Source organism: Tachysurus fulvidraco, chromosome 23, assembly GCF_022655615.1.
Source record: "Tachysurus fulvidraco isolate hzauxx_2018 chromosome 23, HZAU_PFXX_2.0, whole genome shotgun sequence".
Lineage (NCBI taxonomy): Eukaryota > Metazoa > Chordata > Actinopteri > Siluriformes > Bagridae > Tachysurus > Tachysurus fulvidraco.
Genome location: NC_062540.1, coordinates 4,790,746 through 4,806,798, shown reverse-complemented (window position 1 = coordinate 4,806,798; position 16,053 = coordinate 4,790,746). Strand labels below are relative to the sequence as shown.

The window sequence follows — 16,053 nt, the reverse complement described above, 5'->3', positions numbered from 1 at the left end:
TACAGTATACACACACACACACACACACACACACCCCCACACACAGATTATATACACACACACACACAGACTAGACAGAGGTTAAGAAAAAAAAAACAGTAAAAACAAAAAAACAAGCAAACTTTGGTTACTGCTAGGAGTGATTAGTACACAGGATTCACGACGGCGAGGTCGAGATCTCGGGATGCACAGAAGACGGACCGAGTTGTGCAAGCGTCGGTGTTCAGCAGGCAGCAACTCGGCCCACATCACTGAACTTTGGCCCTGCTACGTTCCCACACACACTTACGCACCATCGTAGGTTCCACTCTCCAGCAGCAGCCCGCTTTCCTCCAGAACACGGAACTCCTCCACGCTGATGAAGTTGTAGTCCACGCCGGGAACCTCCCCCTCTCGAGGCTGTCTCGTCGTACCTGCCGAGGGAAAAACGGACACAGGACAAAAGGTCAGATAGAGGGTTCTGTCTTTTAGTTTGGGTTACGTTTGACTAAAAGTGTAATAAACATGCCTCTCAGATGCAGCCCACTGAGCAGAGAAGAACTCGATTGAACTTTAATCAACTTTAAAAAAAAAACGTGTCTTGGCTTATGTATTTTTGCAAGACATAAAAGCTACACAAGATCTTTCGATCTCTCTCCCTTCATCTTTCCTGCTGAGTTTACAGCCTGCATCGTGTCCCAAATCTCTGGATACACATCAGCTTTTCCCGGAGTTCCTCTTCCCCCAGATGTCAGTGTTGTTTAAAACAAAGCAACACTATTTAACTGATAACTGGATTCAAGAACCAGGCTGCACATGTGCACAGCTGATAAGAGAGAAATATCCCAGGAGGCTCTTGACCTCGGTACGACAATAAAAACACTTTCACGTTCAAGCCTTAAACGTTAACGAACGCTTAAATAAGTCCGTTTCGTTTCTAGTCAGCGTGAGCAAATGTTGAAGGGGGTGAATACTTTTGCAAAGCCTTACACCTTACAGGTCAGAAAACGACGTTATTTGAACATTAAATACGATTAGGATTCGAAAGGGTGCTGAACAAACAGTGTTACGGGATTGTTTTGTGCTTCCTCGCCGTTTTCCCAGGTTACTACTACAATCTCATCTTAACGCGCGTGTTAATGGTTAAACACGTCCAAATTCCTGCTCTGCTATGAAGTGATTTTTGCCTGTTTAATGATTAAAACAGGAAAAAAAAAAATGTGAGCAACGTGAGGGGAAATACTGCATTAAAAAAAACAAAGATTTGTTAAGAGATAAGACGAATATGGAACCTACAGTATAAATATAATATATAATGTAGGCAACACCTGGTACAATAGTGCAGAGGTAACGGGTCTGTTTAAAGTTCCAGCGTCGCAGGTTCGAGTCTCAGCTCAGGTAAAACACACGCACATAATGACGGATGAACGGACACCCATGGTGTTAATGTTGTCATGTGAAAGCGATGTAAAAAGCCCCCCCACCCAATCAGGTTACCACCTCAATAACAATTCAAACACACTTGTGTACGTGAGTCCAAAGGTCACGTTAATGTACCGTACACACAGAGGAAATTCAGACATGTCGGTTTTCTGAGCTCAGCTTCCAGACTATAGAAAGGTGAACACACTAGAAACCGAGGCAAGGATTTTCAATAGATATTGTGGACTAGAGAAAGAAATGGTTTATCATCATTTATTTAGCTATTTGTCTTCTTTTTCGAGTCAAAAGCCTACAGGTCATCCTGAAGGACGGGGGGTGTATTTCATTCCCATGCTGTCACGACACGCTCGTCGTCCCTGCACCGGTGACGGAGACTCGTGATTTCATCGACAGAAGCTTTTCTGTCTAGCGAATCGGTCATGCAGAATCAGTCATTTTACAACTGCAGACTATGTTTACGATGGTAATTATTATAAAGACTGAAGAATTATTAAACCCGATAACATTCCGGTGGACAAGACATCTTACAAATATGGTTTAAAATCAGCCCATGCATTGTGTGGTTTAATTTTCCACATACATCGTAAACGGCTAAAGCTAGCGGCGTTTTGTTACCTGCGTATGACATCATTTACCAGCGACAGAGAAAACGGTTTATTTTCCCTGGTTTATATTAATATAATATACAGTTAAACCGTTAGTTTTCCTCAAAAATTCATGCACTAGATAATAATAATAATAATAATAACAATAATAATAACAATAATAATGATATCAATTCAATTTATTTGTAAAGTGTTTTTTAACAAATTGACAGCTTTATCGTTTGTTTGTTTTTCTACATTAACCTTTATCCCTAATGACAAGCCTGAGGTGATGGTGGCAAGGAAAAATGCCCTGAGATGATATGATGAAGAAACCTTGAGAGCAACCAGACTCAGAAGGGAACCTCATCCTCATTTGCATGACACCGGACAGTAAATAATATAAAAATAAATGATGTCATTTATTTCATTTATTTTTTTTACAATGGTTTATATTAGGTAACAATAATCACGAGGCGGTGCACGCCTTTCGAGAATCTTCAAGCGGCACAACGCCTCGTCACTTGTTAGCGTGAACGTACAGGCGTTAAGGCGTGTCCGGTAAAATTCCTTCGAAAACACTTAACGTCAAACGGAGCGGAGCTGTAATCTTTAATTATTGTGCATGCCAAGGGTTTTAATTCACATTTCCCGTGACTCATTCATTTCCTTCACACTGCCCACTGACTCGTTTGTTTCATTCATTGTGGCTGAGGCGTCCTTCATTCATCAGCGCCTGGTGCTTGATATCAGACTCCCGGTGTAAGTGATGGGTGGAACAGCTGACGTTGAGACTAAACGCCACCGCTTGCATTCACACGGTTCGCATTACTTTAAACAGTGCTTGTAAACAGAAGAGGAGTCGGAGCGGTGTTCGGAGCGCCTCCTGAATTGGGAAGAATTTTTACTGAATGACAAAAACCTTTGCATGCGAGTATAGAAAGTGTGCCTTCAGTCTCTACTGATACGGGTCCAACCCCTGATTTCATTTCATTGGACCTGCTTTCCCAGGGGTCAGTATGTCCGTGTGTCCGTATGTCTCCAGTAAAGCATTTTATTTTTCATCCTAAACTGGCTGTAACGAAAAACCTTTCGAGACGTGAAGGATCTGTCTGGACGGTAAAGGAGATGCAAACCTTGGGTTGTGATGCGGCCCCGGAGGCTTGCGTGACAAAGGTTTCGACACCTTGTTATTCAGCGCTTGTATACGAGGGACTATTATTTTTTAACCTCGAGTTCTAACATTTCATTTGTGGCATCAAAGGAGTGCCGAGTTTAACCGACACCTCATTACACCGATTAAGGCGAAAGCTTAAAAGGGAGGACCTTAAACCTTCTGAAGAAAATAAATAAATAAATACCAAAAAAAAAAAAAAAAAAAAAAAAAGCAATTGTCAAAGATTAAACACCTGGGCATCGTAGCCCCCCGCTTCCACCTTTCTGTCATCCTTCTTTTTTATCAATAGATGAGACGGAGGGAGATTACCGCCATGCTATAAAGGATATTAATGCCTCTGGGAGAGCGAGAGCGAGAGCGAGGATGGCCGGAGCGGCCAGGATTATGTGCCGAATGGGAACGCGTCAGGCACCTGATCCGTCTTCTCGCTTCCTTTCCTGAGACTTTAATGACTTCACTGACCTGCTGTCTGCAAGGAGAGGGGACACACTTCATGTAACACTTCTGCTGCAGAGGTGTGATGATGGAGCGGCGAGTGAGGGCGAAGTAGTGAACTAGAAAAGGCTTGGACAGGAGAGGCCTCGTGAGAGGTTGTTAGTGTGGTCACTTCAGGTCGTTCTGGAAGATTCACGACGAGCGAACGGCGGCTTCCGATCCGCCGAGGTCTCGACTGAACAGATCGAGATATCTGAGAAATCTAACAACCCCCCAATGTCTTGTTAGTGATTAACGAATAAAAAAAGAGGAGAAATGCGAGAAGTAGAAGTTGCCGAGAATAGAGTTAGGTGAAAACATATGATTCACTGGGGCCAAAAGTAGAAGAAGAAGAAATGAAAGAAGGAGAGAACACAAATCATAAAAAAAAGCAAACAAACAAACAAATAAATAAATAAATAGCCACCTGTGTGGAAAAAAATTCTTCCAAATGTATTACTTTTTTTTTTTTTTTTTTTAATTATTATCAAACTCTGAGTTTTCTAGTTAGGGCATGTTGGTTTAAAATAAATTAATAAATTAATAAAAAAATAAAAAATTGCGGATCAAATGGATGCAACCTCTATTTAATGCCATATTTAAAAAAAAAAAAAAAAAAAAACCTAGGTTTTTATGAGAAGGTACACCTACATCTTGCTCTGAGCAAATCGACTGACGTGAACGCACCTGACGTCCTAATGACAACTTCCCTTCTTGACTCGAACGCATTAATCCGCTGCATCCCTTGTTACTAAAGATGAACCTGGTTTTATCATGCATCCAGTACCTCGATCAAAAGTCCAGTAGCACACCTTCTACACCGTGTGTGGGTTCAATACGAGGCTTCGTTTTGGGGTACGTCCTAAAATGAACATCCAGATGCTTTATATCTTTAGGTCAACACTACGAGCTTAACAATTATTACACACCTCCTAGAACGTTTGGGCAGGAAGCGGTTACGGAAGCGCTGACTTATCCCTCGTTTATGCCGTTAAAAGGGACTTTCTTGTAAACACACACAAGCAACAGCTTGTAAGAGAACTGATGTTACGTATGATGCAACGGCGAGTCAGATGGAAGGACGTGTCGAATTGAAAAGCTGAGTCATCTGTGATTGATTCAGAATAAAGCGGCGTGCACGTGGCATTGAGGAGCAGCATTCAGCCCGTACAGAGAGCAAGTAACAATAACAATTCAATTCAGTTCAGCAGACACTGTCACTAATCTATACGTAGACTTGTGCTGTGGTGGATTGAACCAGTCTTTTTTTTATTTCCTTCCTGAGTGGCAACTGGTGCTGTTCAACTACAGTGAATTTCACACATTTATATAACAATCTGAAACTGAAACACATCAACTGAGGACTGAAGTGTGTAGCTTTAGCAACAAGCTAGTCAGTAAACAAAGCAGAGTAGTGTTAGCAACCGGCTAGCCTTCTAACATCTGTGTGCAGGTTGTTTCTGACTAGAAATTGTTATTACCAGAGATTGTTTGTATAAAATATTAGAGGGCCAGGCTTATAAACAACTCTAGGCAGACCTGAGTAAGGGTAAGAATATGCTGATAGGAGATGATCAGGCGTTGTGCATCTAGACAACGATCGAGGATGTTTTCCTTCAGTCGGTTTGCTGTGATTGAATCGTGCGTGACAGGACTCGGGAGTTCACTGTGAGCCGCCTCAACAAAAAAAGAGGAAAAAGTAAAGCACAGAACTAATCTGGGATTAGGTGCTTTAGGTGTCTTGTTTGCGAGGTTTAGGGAAAACCCGCCGCTAAGGGCCGACGTGCTCGGCGTAGAGACTCTCTGGAGAACAAAGCAGGTGGTGGTGGTGGTGGGGGGGGGGGGGTAAAAGAAGTAAAACAGGCTTTCTGACACCGAGTCATGAGCAACAGTTAATCTAAAATCAAACCCAACAAGTGCATATGAATTTAATGAGAACTAATTATGGCCCTGAGTCCGTGTCATAAGTGGTGATAGAGTGTAAAGTGTTCCACTGAAAAAGTTAATGAAAGGAAGAAAAGAAAACATTGATTAATGGTAAACTGTACAGCCCATATGTGGAAATCACAAGCAGGAAAAAAAAAGCGTAGAGAAAACCACAATCTAATCCAAAGTGATTATCTGCACAAAACATACACAAATGTAGCTGAAGGTGTGAAGGTTAAGCAGTAGAGAAAATAAGAAGCAGAAGTGAACGTACAAATTGAACAATCTTACAAACTCTATTCGTCATCTGGCAGTGATTTTAATGTGGAGCTCGAGTGGAAAAAAAGAGATCTGTCTTTTCGCGGTGTGAAGCCACGGCAAAAACGGAAACGTCCTGCGAATGAGAAATGAAACCAAGTACGTCTTGGCCAGACAGACACTAAGAAAAAGTAGTGAGTGAACTAGTGTGTGTAAAAAAAAAAAAAAAAAAAAAAAGGAGGTGAAGTGTAGAGGCAATGGCATCAATCTCCTTCCCCAGGAGCTGCTTTTGGACAGGCAGCAAGGCTGCGGATTAAAGATGCCTAGCAGCATGCGAGAGACGCTGCAAAGATTTACGCTTCTGTACTGCGGCGTAAGGGGAACGTTTTATACACCAGGGAGTTAAACCGCTTCAGAGAGGTTGGGCTTTAAAGGAAAACTCCATCCTGAAACACTTTAAAGCGCATTACCAGATGCAAAAAATTCTACTGGAAAACAGGATTTTGGAGGCGGACGGACGGACGGACGGACGGACGGACGGCAGTATGGGATGGATAGATATGGATTGTTGTGTTTGTGTACTCACAGGGGATGGTACGGAGGTACAGGTTGTCTCGTATCACTTGCTGGAGCTTGTGGTCCAATGAGCCTTTCTGGAACTGAAGGCTAAGGTAGTGGCGCAGATCCGTGTTTAAGACTTTACCTGCAGAGAAAACGAAGACAGAATGCGTGTAAGCCATCATATCATGGACAAAACTGTTCGGTTGACCACAGAAGGCACCTGAAACGCCGTAATAAATCATAAACAAACATAGTAAGGCGGAGTGCTTCTGCTGCTATTAGAAATCAGACAGAACCTCTCCCGATCCTATCTGATTGGCTGATGACTCCAAACCCTAAAGGAAGGACATATGTCCCACTAATCACGGTCCTCTTGTCTATACCGAGCATCTCGCTGAACAGCCTGAAACAATGTAGATCTTTATCGCTATTGCCGAGGGTTTAGCTGGCTGATGAGGAGGCTGTGCAAAGCATTCTGGGAAAGATGCCCGAGACAAGGAGAGCTGAAGTTTATTTATTATTTTTACTAGGTGCAGAAAGACAGGAGGAACTTATAAATTGACCCGACCTGCATCCGCATAAAAACGAAGCGCGCTGCCGTGGTGTCGCCCACCTCGTTCCGAAAGCAATGCAATCAAAACAAATCACTTTCCAATGTGAGTAGCTCCCCCCTCCTTCCCCAGGAGGGGATTAAAAGGATGACCTACTGGGTTCCTGATTAGTCTTGTTTCATTGGGTAGCTGAGATGCATACTAATGTACTCTTACAATTACTTAAGACACACGGTGTTCTGGGTTTCATTTTAAAGCATTAATTACTCTTATTAATGTGGAACATGGCTAACGAGGCTCGCATGGCTCACAAGGCTCGGGCTCAACCTGTGTTTGTTCTCTGTGGAACTCGAGTCGAAGAGAAAGGTTATTTAATCCGTGCTTTGGAGGTTAGTTACCTTACACGTGATAAAGGAGGCAAGACGACGGAATCGGACCTGTGTGTTTATGACACCAGTGATGATCACGCTGGACTCTCATTTTTATTTGTGTGTCTTGTACCGGTATTGTCTCAACGTGTGTCTAAAATCTAATTAAATTCTGAAGTGGGCGTGGCCTAAAACAGATCCCTACTGATTTGACCCTGGAAACTGTATTTACTGTATAAGGGAAAAATATAAGATGACAGTCTAAATTCCAATTGTTAAACCTTCCTGGGGAGCTTTAAAAACAAAACAAGCAAAAGGCCTCCTATTGGTTTATGTATTTGTCTAGAAAAAAAAAATTATACAGTGATTCTGATTAGCATATTTATATTTGGTTATATCTCTAGTGTACTGGTGTCATTGGTGTTGCCTCAGCTGCCCCAGCGTTACGGACGCCTCTCAAGCTAATGTCATGTAGGCTTCTGCTGTGCTGGACTCTGCTGAAATGACCTAGCTCGCTAGAGAGCGCTGCTCCATTCTGTCATCTCGATGATTTTATTTTTCCTCTCTCTTTCACTTAGATCTCCAGGGAGGAAGAAGAAGAAAGGAAGAGTGAAGCCAATATCCTCGCGTCTCCTCTTACTATTGCATCACTCTGTTTGGCCACCACACACCTGCAAGTCATTATAGCTCGGGCCGGTTCGACCCGACGTGAAGGATCAATAATGACTAAATGAGAACTACCTCAATGACGCAAAGTGGTTTGTCTGGGAATTCACGTTTATCGAGTGATCTTGACTGGTCTCATTAAAAATGTCAGGGCTGTACGTACTGTAGCTCGTCATAAACACGATGAAGACTGATCCTGACGTTTGATTTGTGTTCTGATCTATTCTGGATTTTCTATAGCTGTCAGGGGAAAGGAAAAAAAAAAAAAAAAGAATAGAATAGAAAAAAAAAAAGCTACAAGTTCAAGTCCAAGCGGAACATTGGGAAAACATTATGGACATCTTAAAGGCGTGGTGAATGACCGGAATTTAGGTCAGGCCACAATGGATGTTCGTGTGTAATTGAAAAACACACTACATGCAGTCCAAGTTCCCATGCAAAAGCTTCCATGTCTTCGATTCATCAGAACTATCTTGCAGCATGCCACATACGCCGAAGACGTGTTGCTCATTCTACCAGCCAACATGTTTCCCACAACCGGCTCAAAGGGGGAACTGTACGAGAGCCTCCTTTTCTTACACTTTTAACACAGGCCTTGTCATGGACTCATTTTGTGGCACTGAGATTCAAGCACCTCAGTAATGAATCTTGCATCGCGAGCACCTCCAGGACAAGTAGCGAGGTGCTGAGAAACAGCCGACGGTAATCTGCGAGGAAATCTATTTCTCCTCTGTCATGCGCAGCAGATGCCTAAATACAGTTTATGAGCGAAGCTAAAACGTAAGCATAATAACAATAATGTTGCTTCGATAAGAACTTATCTGGCCCGGCGAGCATTTCTCTCTACTTTCTCTTTATTTCATCTCCATTTTTTTCTGATTCTGTACAAAACCATACAGAAAAGCCAAGATATGATGGCGGGCTCTCGTTTATCTTTGAGCAGGATTTAGGGATCGGTCACGCTTTGAACGGGATCGCTTCAGGTGAAAAGTTCATGGAGCGTGTGAGCCTCGTCTGAGATGGATCATACCGTTCGAGCGGTACAGATATATTTGAAAGCACTTACTTTGCGAAACATGCCATTAGTAAAAAAGTCGCTAGTTTCAAAACGAGCTGAAGATGTATGTATGGACCGGGGTACATTCACGCACAGTCTACATTTTATCCTAATTGCGTTTATGGGACAAGGTTAAGCCTTTTGAGTTTGCTCTAAGGTGATGTAAGCACGCGACTTCAGATGTCAACGGAGCCACTTTCATCGTCCTGCACCTCAGCACCATGACACCAGCAGACTGTCCGTGGGAGTTAGGGTAGGGTACAAAATCTCCCTTTGTGCCTCATCACCTGAGCTTTGGAGCTATTTGTACCAGGACAAGAAATCAGACAGCTTTAGCATCTCTCCTTTATCCTGACCTGACCTCCTACTTCTGAGCTCTTGTCTCGGTCTTACTTGTTTACGAGGCCCCATAAAATTGATTTCTCTTACATATTGAAGTTGGCCGAAAATTTGTCGACTATAGATCATTAAATCGGTCAAAAACCATTCCGTCACCTAGAAACAAGGTGCGACTACAAATCCATCCATTAAAAGAAAACAAACATAATGCAAACAGATGGATGGATTGCGTAGGTTGAAGGAAGCTTCAAACCACAGTCTTGTTAGAGGAGGTCGGTGGACGCGATACACACCCACCTAGTCCACGTGACGAAGCTAAAACAGATGTCACACTTTCGCCTGCGTTGGTTACTATTCTCACGTCTGGTTTATTATGGTTGCTTTTTTTCTGAGAGACTGAAACAAACAAACAAACGGGGAGGGATGTTTAATCTCCGATTCCCATTCAATAACATTATTTTAATCATTAGAAATGACCTACAACAACACATTTCCTTATGTTTTTTAAGCTTCAATAGATTTAGCCTTTAATACACAGGATACAACGTCCGGTCGAGGCATTTTCCAGACGTCGTGAATTCTTTTCGCGCTCAGGCGGGTCACAGAAACGAGGACGGCGGGTGTCTGGTGTGATCTTTAGATGTGTTGGACTTCAGGTCGCCGGTTACTGAAGAGGAATCCAGCAGACCAGCACGAGACAACGATATGGCGCAACCAAACTTGATACTGTTACATGATTGGCTGTTAGCCTTTGTTAATGCAAACAAACTTCTGTTTTCTTCCGACGAAGAATAAAAAATATCGAACGTTTTATCGAACACATTTTTTATTGATATCGATCAGGTGTCTATCGCGATACATATCGTTATCGGTTTAACGCCGAGCCCTGTGACCAAGTCTCTCTGTTAAGTTCAACCACTTTTAAAACTTTTCAAGTAAAGGTCATTTTCTAAGCATTACAGCGGTTAAACCTTCAATGAAATAATTTCAGTGCCTTGTAGGAACACAGGAAAACAAAAACTGAGGTGTGAAAAGGTGGAAAAGCATCCTATTTGCTCTGGAAGATTTTTATACATCATCATCTATAGTTAGACAACTAATTGTGGAGTATTATAAATGATATAGAACTTCGTAAATCTGTCACTTAGTGTCGCTTATACCTCTCGTGTCATGTCTTCATGTCTCAAGGTTCTATTCTATTTATTCTGAGCTCTGACCCCAAGACAGGCCTGAACTCTGTCACACTTCTGGCTATTTATCCTCTTCTTCAATTAGATGGGCTGCTTAAATGTCATTGAAAAGCCAGCACAGGAGTCTAATGAGGCCATCTCATAACGGTAGTGTGTGAGCGAGTCATAGGAAAACTCTACCCTGAGCTTATTAACGGCCTGATGAGGACGTCGGCCAAAAGCGATGTCACCAAGCGTGCTATCTACTCGTTAGAACCAGTGGCCCGATCCATCCCACTTTAGAAGTAGGTTCATTAGTAGGGCGTCAATGTTAATGTTAATGTCACGTCGGTGTACGTGAAATCAACATGGACACCAACATATCTGGGGATAATAGTTTGGGAGATGTTCTCATTTTGGAAAACTATTATTTATATTTTTTATGACTTATCCTGTACTAGTCTTAATGTTGGGCTTTCCAAGCACTAGGGCTGGGCGATATGTCTGAAAACTGTATCACGATATCAGTGTTTCATATCGGTCGATATCGATAATTATTGATATTTTTTTAATGACCCATTTAAAATAAGGACCAGGCGAAAAATATATTACATTTAAACATTTTTATTTTAAACTTAACCTTCCTCTGATCATAATACCTTCGGTTATTAAGACAGAAACGTCAACAACCAGGAAAACTCAAATAAAATGTAAACATAAGTCTAAAGTCACAATGAACACTTAACAATCTACAGAATCAAACCACAGCCATTAAACGCCATTTAGTGGGGACTCAAGTCACAGAAATCTGGTCGCAATCAATTTGGAGGAATAATGGTTGAATTTCGTTTGAAACCGAGGTAACCCATCTTAGCTGTGCAAAAAACCTTAAATCAAGTCAGCCTTGTTTCATGCTTAGTCTGATCTAAGAGGGGAAAATAATGGGTTAAGGTGGCAAATTACTGCAGGTCCCATAAAACTCTACTCAAAAATCGATGCCTACCTGCCTCTACAAGTACTAAGCAATCTGGCCCGGTTTCAGATTGATCTTCTCAGGGTGGTGATTACTGCAGGTCACAAAGGGCAGAATGTTTTGAAGGGAAAGTTTGAGCGAGAACTGTGATGTGCTTTATTTTGTACTTATCACAGTCTACAACTGATACGTACTATACATGTGGTGGCGCAAGGTGCTTTGGGAGGACAACAAATTCCTCACCGGTAAAGACTACTATTTCTAAATTTTAACCACATACACTATCAGGCCAGAAGTATGTGGACAACTGAGAATTAACCCAAAATATGGGTAATATCCCAGAAGGTTGCCGCAAAATTAGAAGGATGTAATTATATAGCAGATCTTTGGTATGCTGTAGCAGTATAATTTCCCTACAAGGCTCAAACAAGTTCCAGCATGACAATGCATCTGTGCACAAAGCAAGCTCCATGTAGACATGGTTGATGTGGAAGAACTCGAGTTAAAAAGCAAGCGCCTCATCCCCACTGAACACCTTTGGAATGAAACGGAATGACGACGCTACCCAAGGCCATCTTTGTTCAGTGTCACTGCCTGACCTCACTAATGCTTCAGCCACGCTCCAAAATCTAGTGACAGAAGAATGGAGATAATTACAAATATAGCAAAGAGGGGACTAAATCTAAAATGGGCTGTTCAAAAAGCACATATGTCTGATCATCAATTGTCCATAAAATGTTTGGCCGTATTGCGTTTGGCCGACCAAAGCAAGGTTAGCTTTAGATCGCTCTGTGTCTTAACGGATTACCGAACGTCCGTACCTTTAAAGGTGGGGTGTACGTCGTTTGAAAGCCAATGTTGACATTTGAAATCACCAAAACAAACACACCCCTAACCCAAATGAGTCCCACCCCTGTATTGATAGGTCCGCCCACACACACATACGTAACCCAGGCAACTAATGGAAAGAAATGTGTCTTTTTATCATAGCTGAAGGGAAGAACAATACGACTGCAGATAAACAAACAAGCAAAAACAGAGACGGATTCCAAGGGACCGTCTGCAAAGTGCAAAACCCGAAAAGCGAATACTACAAAAAACAGTCAATAACTTCACTGTAATACACCGTACTGTCACCAAATTCAGCTCGCACACCACTGATGTCCTGATAGTTATAATACAACACATATTTGGGGGAAATGTCTTTTTGTATCATTTTTGAATATGAAAAAATTTCCCCCAAAAGTAAAACACGTTGCCCCCAAATAAGTGCGTGTCGGCCCGACTCCGTTTTCTGAAGCGTCTCTCAAACAACGTACACCCCACCTTTAATGAAGAACGCACGAGTACTCACTGCTCTCCTACTCGTATCTAATGTAATTATTTAAAGATGGCGTTGAAACTGATAATGCAGTGTGTCCAATGCGATACATTTACATTATTCTGTGTTGAAAAAGCACAGCAAATACTAAAGCATTTAGGATTCTGCCCAAGTTGCCTTTACATAATAATGTATGTTCATAATCCAAAGTTACTACTGGAGATCCCCATGATACATTTCCATTTCCATGATACATGGCTGTACTTCAGTGGTTTACACTAACCGGATTCAGTGTGTGTACTTAGTCATGGTATGGCTCGCTTGGCAGAGGAAATAACAATATGCAGGATAAGTGTTAATGTTCTGAGCCAAGCCATACTACAGCTTCTGTGGGGGAAAAGCAAGCACTCCATGTGACTAATACCGGTATTTCTTTTCAAGAAGCATACGCCAAGTCATCAAACTATCATGAAAGGGTGCAGAGATCTGAAAGTCCTATTCTTTCTGTCTTTTGGAAAGACCGCTCTCAGACGAGTCCGTCTATGGGTCCTCTCTGTAATGTCACACGCCTACGGCACATACGATGCGCTGTGAAGATACAGTAGATGAAAGAGAAACAGAAAATCAGGTAGAAAAATGGAAGATCGAGACCTTTCGGTGCACCCCGTTCAATCATCCAGCTTTTATCCCATGGCCTGACTGGGACCAGTCTGATATCACACTATAGCCAGGAATTTCTACCCGTATATCGCGTCTTAACAGGAGCAAAGACGGAGCGAGCGCAAAGTAGTAAGGTGGAGAACATCAAAGTAGGACTGCCTGTGATCCATGAGCTGTGATGGGAGATTTGCCCTTGAGGCAACACTTCCTGCCGAGAGCTTTCAACGAGCTTAGACATGTGACGGAAAAAAGGCTGGAGAACAGATAGAATTCCATTTAACAGCGTAGTGACCGAGTAGGGATAGATCTTACTAAAGAAAGGAACAACACAACTGCTCCAAGCTCTATCCTGTACCACAGTGATCGCAGGAATACAGCGAGATGGAAGTTAGAATAAACACGACGGGTTCAAAGCTTCGGACCAAATCCTAGTTTGTAGAATTGGATTCCAAACACACCTGCGTTCGGTTTTCCACTAAGTTGACCCTGACGGCGGAAAGTGTGTTATTGCAGAATGTTTATTCCCAACAGCTTTATAAAAAAAAGCCATACTCACCCTTTTACTCACCCAGTAAAATATCAGACACTTTACCAGGCTCTAACAAAAGGGTGTCACAAAAATGCTGGCGTTCGTCTAAAACTTTAGTCATCGTGCTGTTAAAAATGAACGTATGAAAAGACAAAGGATTTAACAAGCCCCGGGACACATTAAAATGCGCACACTAACAATATATTGACGGCTTGACAACTTTAAATTCATGACATAATTAGCACAAGTTCTCCGGTACAGTAATATATCCCTGCCTCCATGCTGAAGGTGAAGTGTAAGCTTCCTGAGTGGATAGCGAGCACGAGGTAAGTGGAGACTCGACGCGCCTAAATGCTGGTTTACTTTCCGACAAACCTCTTGTTATTCTGGCCTCGTGCTGTCTGCTTGCAGGAGAGCCGTGTGTATGACGGCCTCGCGCCTCTTGACTGCTGAGTGAGCACACAGATGCCTGCAGATGCCTGTGTGACTCAGCATATCTGCTCCGGAGTAATTACCAGCCGCAGCAAATTCGCATCCTTATGCGTCAGTATGCGCCTGGTGTCCGTTACGGCCTTAAGGATGACCGCGTGTGTGTATAAAAGAGTAAGTAGATGTGTTTAGGATTCGCAAGATCTGATCTCTGCATGAATGCAAATTGAGATATTCCGGTTATGTTTCTTAATGTTTGCCCCGGCTAAGACACCTTCTCTCCGTCTCCTGTTGGTGCCGCTCTCTCGGGGAGCACTCCGTCATATCAGAGTCATTCATCAAACCCCTAGCACAGCTAAACACACGCCCGCCGTCCATAAGAGCGATCGACCGGCTGGTCACCGCGTGCTGATGGAGCCTTTAAAGCGATGTACCTTATGCCCTAATCCCATCCATCTTGTGTTTAAGGGAGCTGAATAGTTCTTAGGTCCTGCTCACGAGGGGACAAACCAGGAAGTCAGACATTCCTCAGCTGGAGAATATTGCTATTTTGGATGCCATGCTTTAATCCAGACTAAATAGAATGCTAAGAACGGCATGTGTGTCAGCACACTCGTTCTTGAGGGGTGAGGAGAAGTGGGTGTGGTCTAAACCATAAGTTAGTGTGCAAATTCTGCCTTTGGCGCCGGCGCTTCCTCGGCTACATCACTCTAGTACATAACTAGCGAGTTGTGTGACAATCCCTTTAGCCTTATTTATCCCTGTGACGTCATCTAAAGTATTTCCTTGTTTCTAATTCCCAAAATATACACAGCTTACTTCAAAGCATCATGCCCCTGACCAGGCTGTTACTAAGGATAGACCGGGGTAATAGAAGCATAGAAGCCTTTATTATCGCCACATATACATTACAGCACAGTGGAATCCTTTTCTTCACATACCCTAACTGAGGAGGATGGGGTCAGAGTGCAGGGGCAGCTATGATACAGGGCCCCTGGAGCAGGGAGGGTTGAGGGCCTTGCTCAAGGGCCCAGCAGTGGCAGCTCGGCTGTGCTGGGCCTTGAACCCAGATCCTCCGATCAACAACCCAGAGCCTTCACATTTAGTTACATCCCTAATATATATAAATAAATCACCCTACATTCCCATCTGTGATTTCTTTTAATAAATATTCTGCAGGAAGCAGCATTAATATTCCCTCAACAACAGGCCACTGCCACGGCAAATGGTGTCAGAGAAACTGGAGCCGTACTACGAGAAGAACCGTTATACTCCGCGTCAAACTTTAGGAGTCTTAGAGTCTTAACTTTAAGCCTTGGGGGGAAAAAAATGATCAAAAATACGACCGCAAACTATGCATTTGAATCATGCATTGCTCTTCTGAGCTGCACAACAAAGACACTGCGTTTTCATATGGTTGATTCCAGATGTTCTCCTGCATTGTTTGCACCAACGTGACTACCCATATGAAAAAAATGCAGCTGTTTTTATTTGCCAAGACGAAAAGTTCCATGACTGATAAAAACCCCTTACATAAACATTAATTCCACCCGGGTCCAGGCCTCCCCTACTGCCTTGTGTGATTAGAC

At 42.7% G+C, this 16,053-nt stretch overlaps 1 protein-coding gene across 3 annotated transcripts in view; it reads right to left on the bottom strand.

Moving 5' to 3' along the window:
* The window catches only part of magi3a (membrane associated guanylate kinase, WW and PDZ domain containing 3a), a 127,530-nt gene that overhangs the window by 46,896 nt on the left and 64,581 nt on the right, over positions 1-16,053 (bottom strand). For all 3 annotated transcript variants that reach the window (XM_047806930.1, XM_047806929.1, XM_027144516.2), the window contains exons 2-3: positions 6,428-6,544; positions 294-413 (exon numbers count right to left, since the gene is read on the bottom strand). In XM_047806930.1, coding sequence (XP_047662886.1) covers positions 294-413; positions 6,428-6,544 — 237 coding nt within the window. The remainder of the gene's footprint in view (positions 1-293; positions 414-6,427; positions 6,545-16,053) is intronic.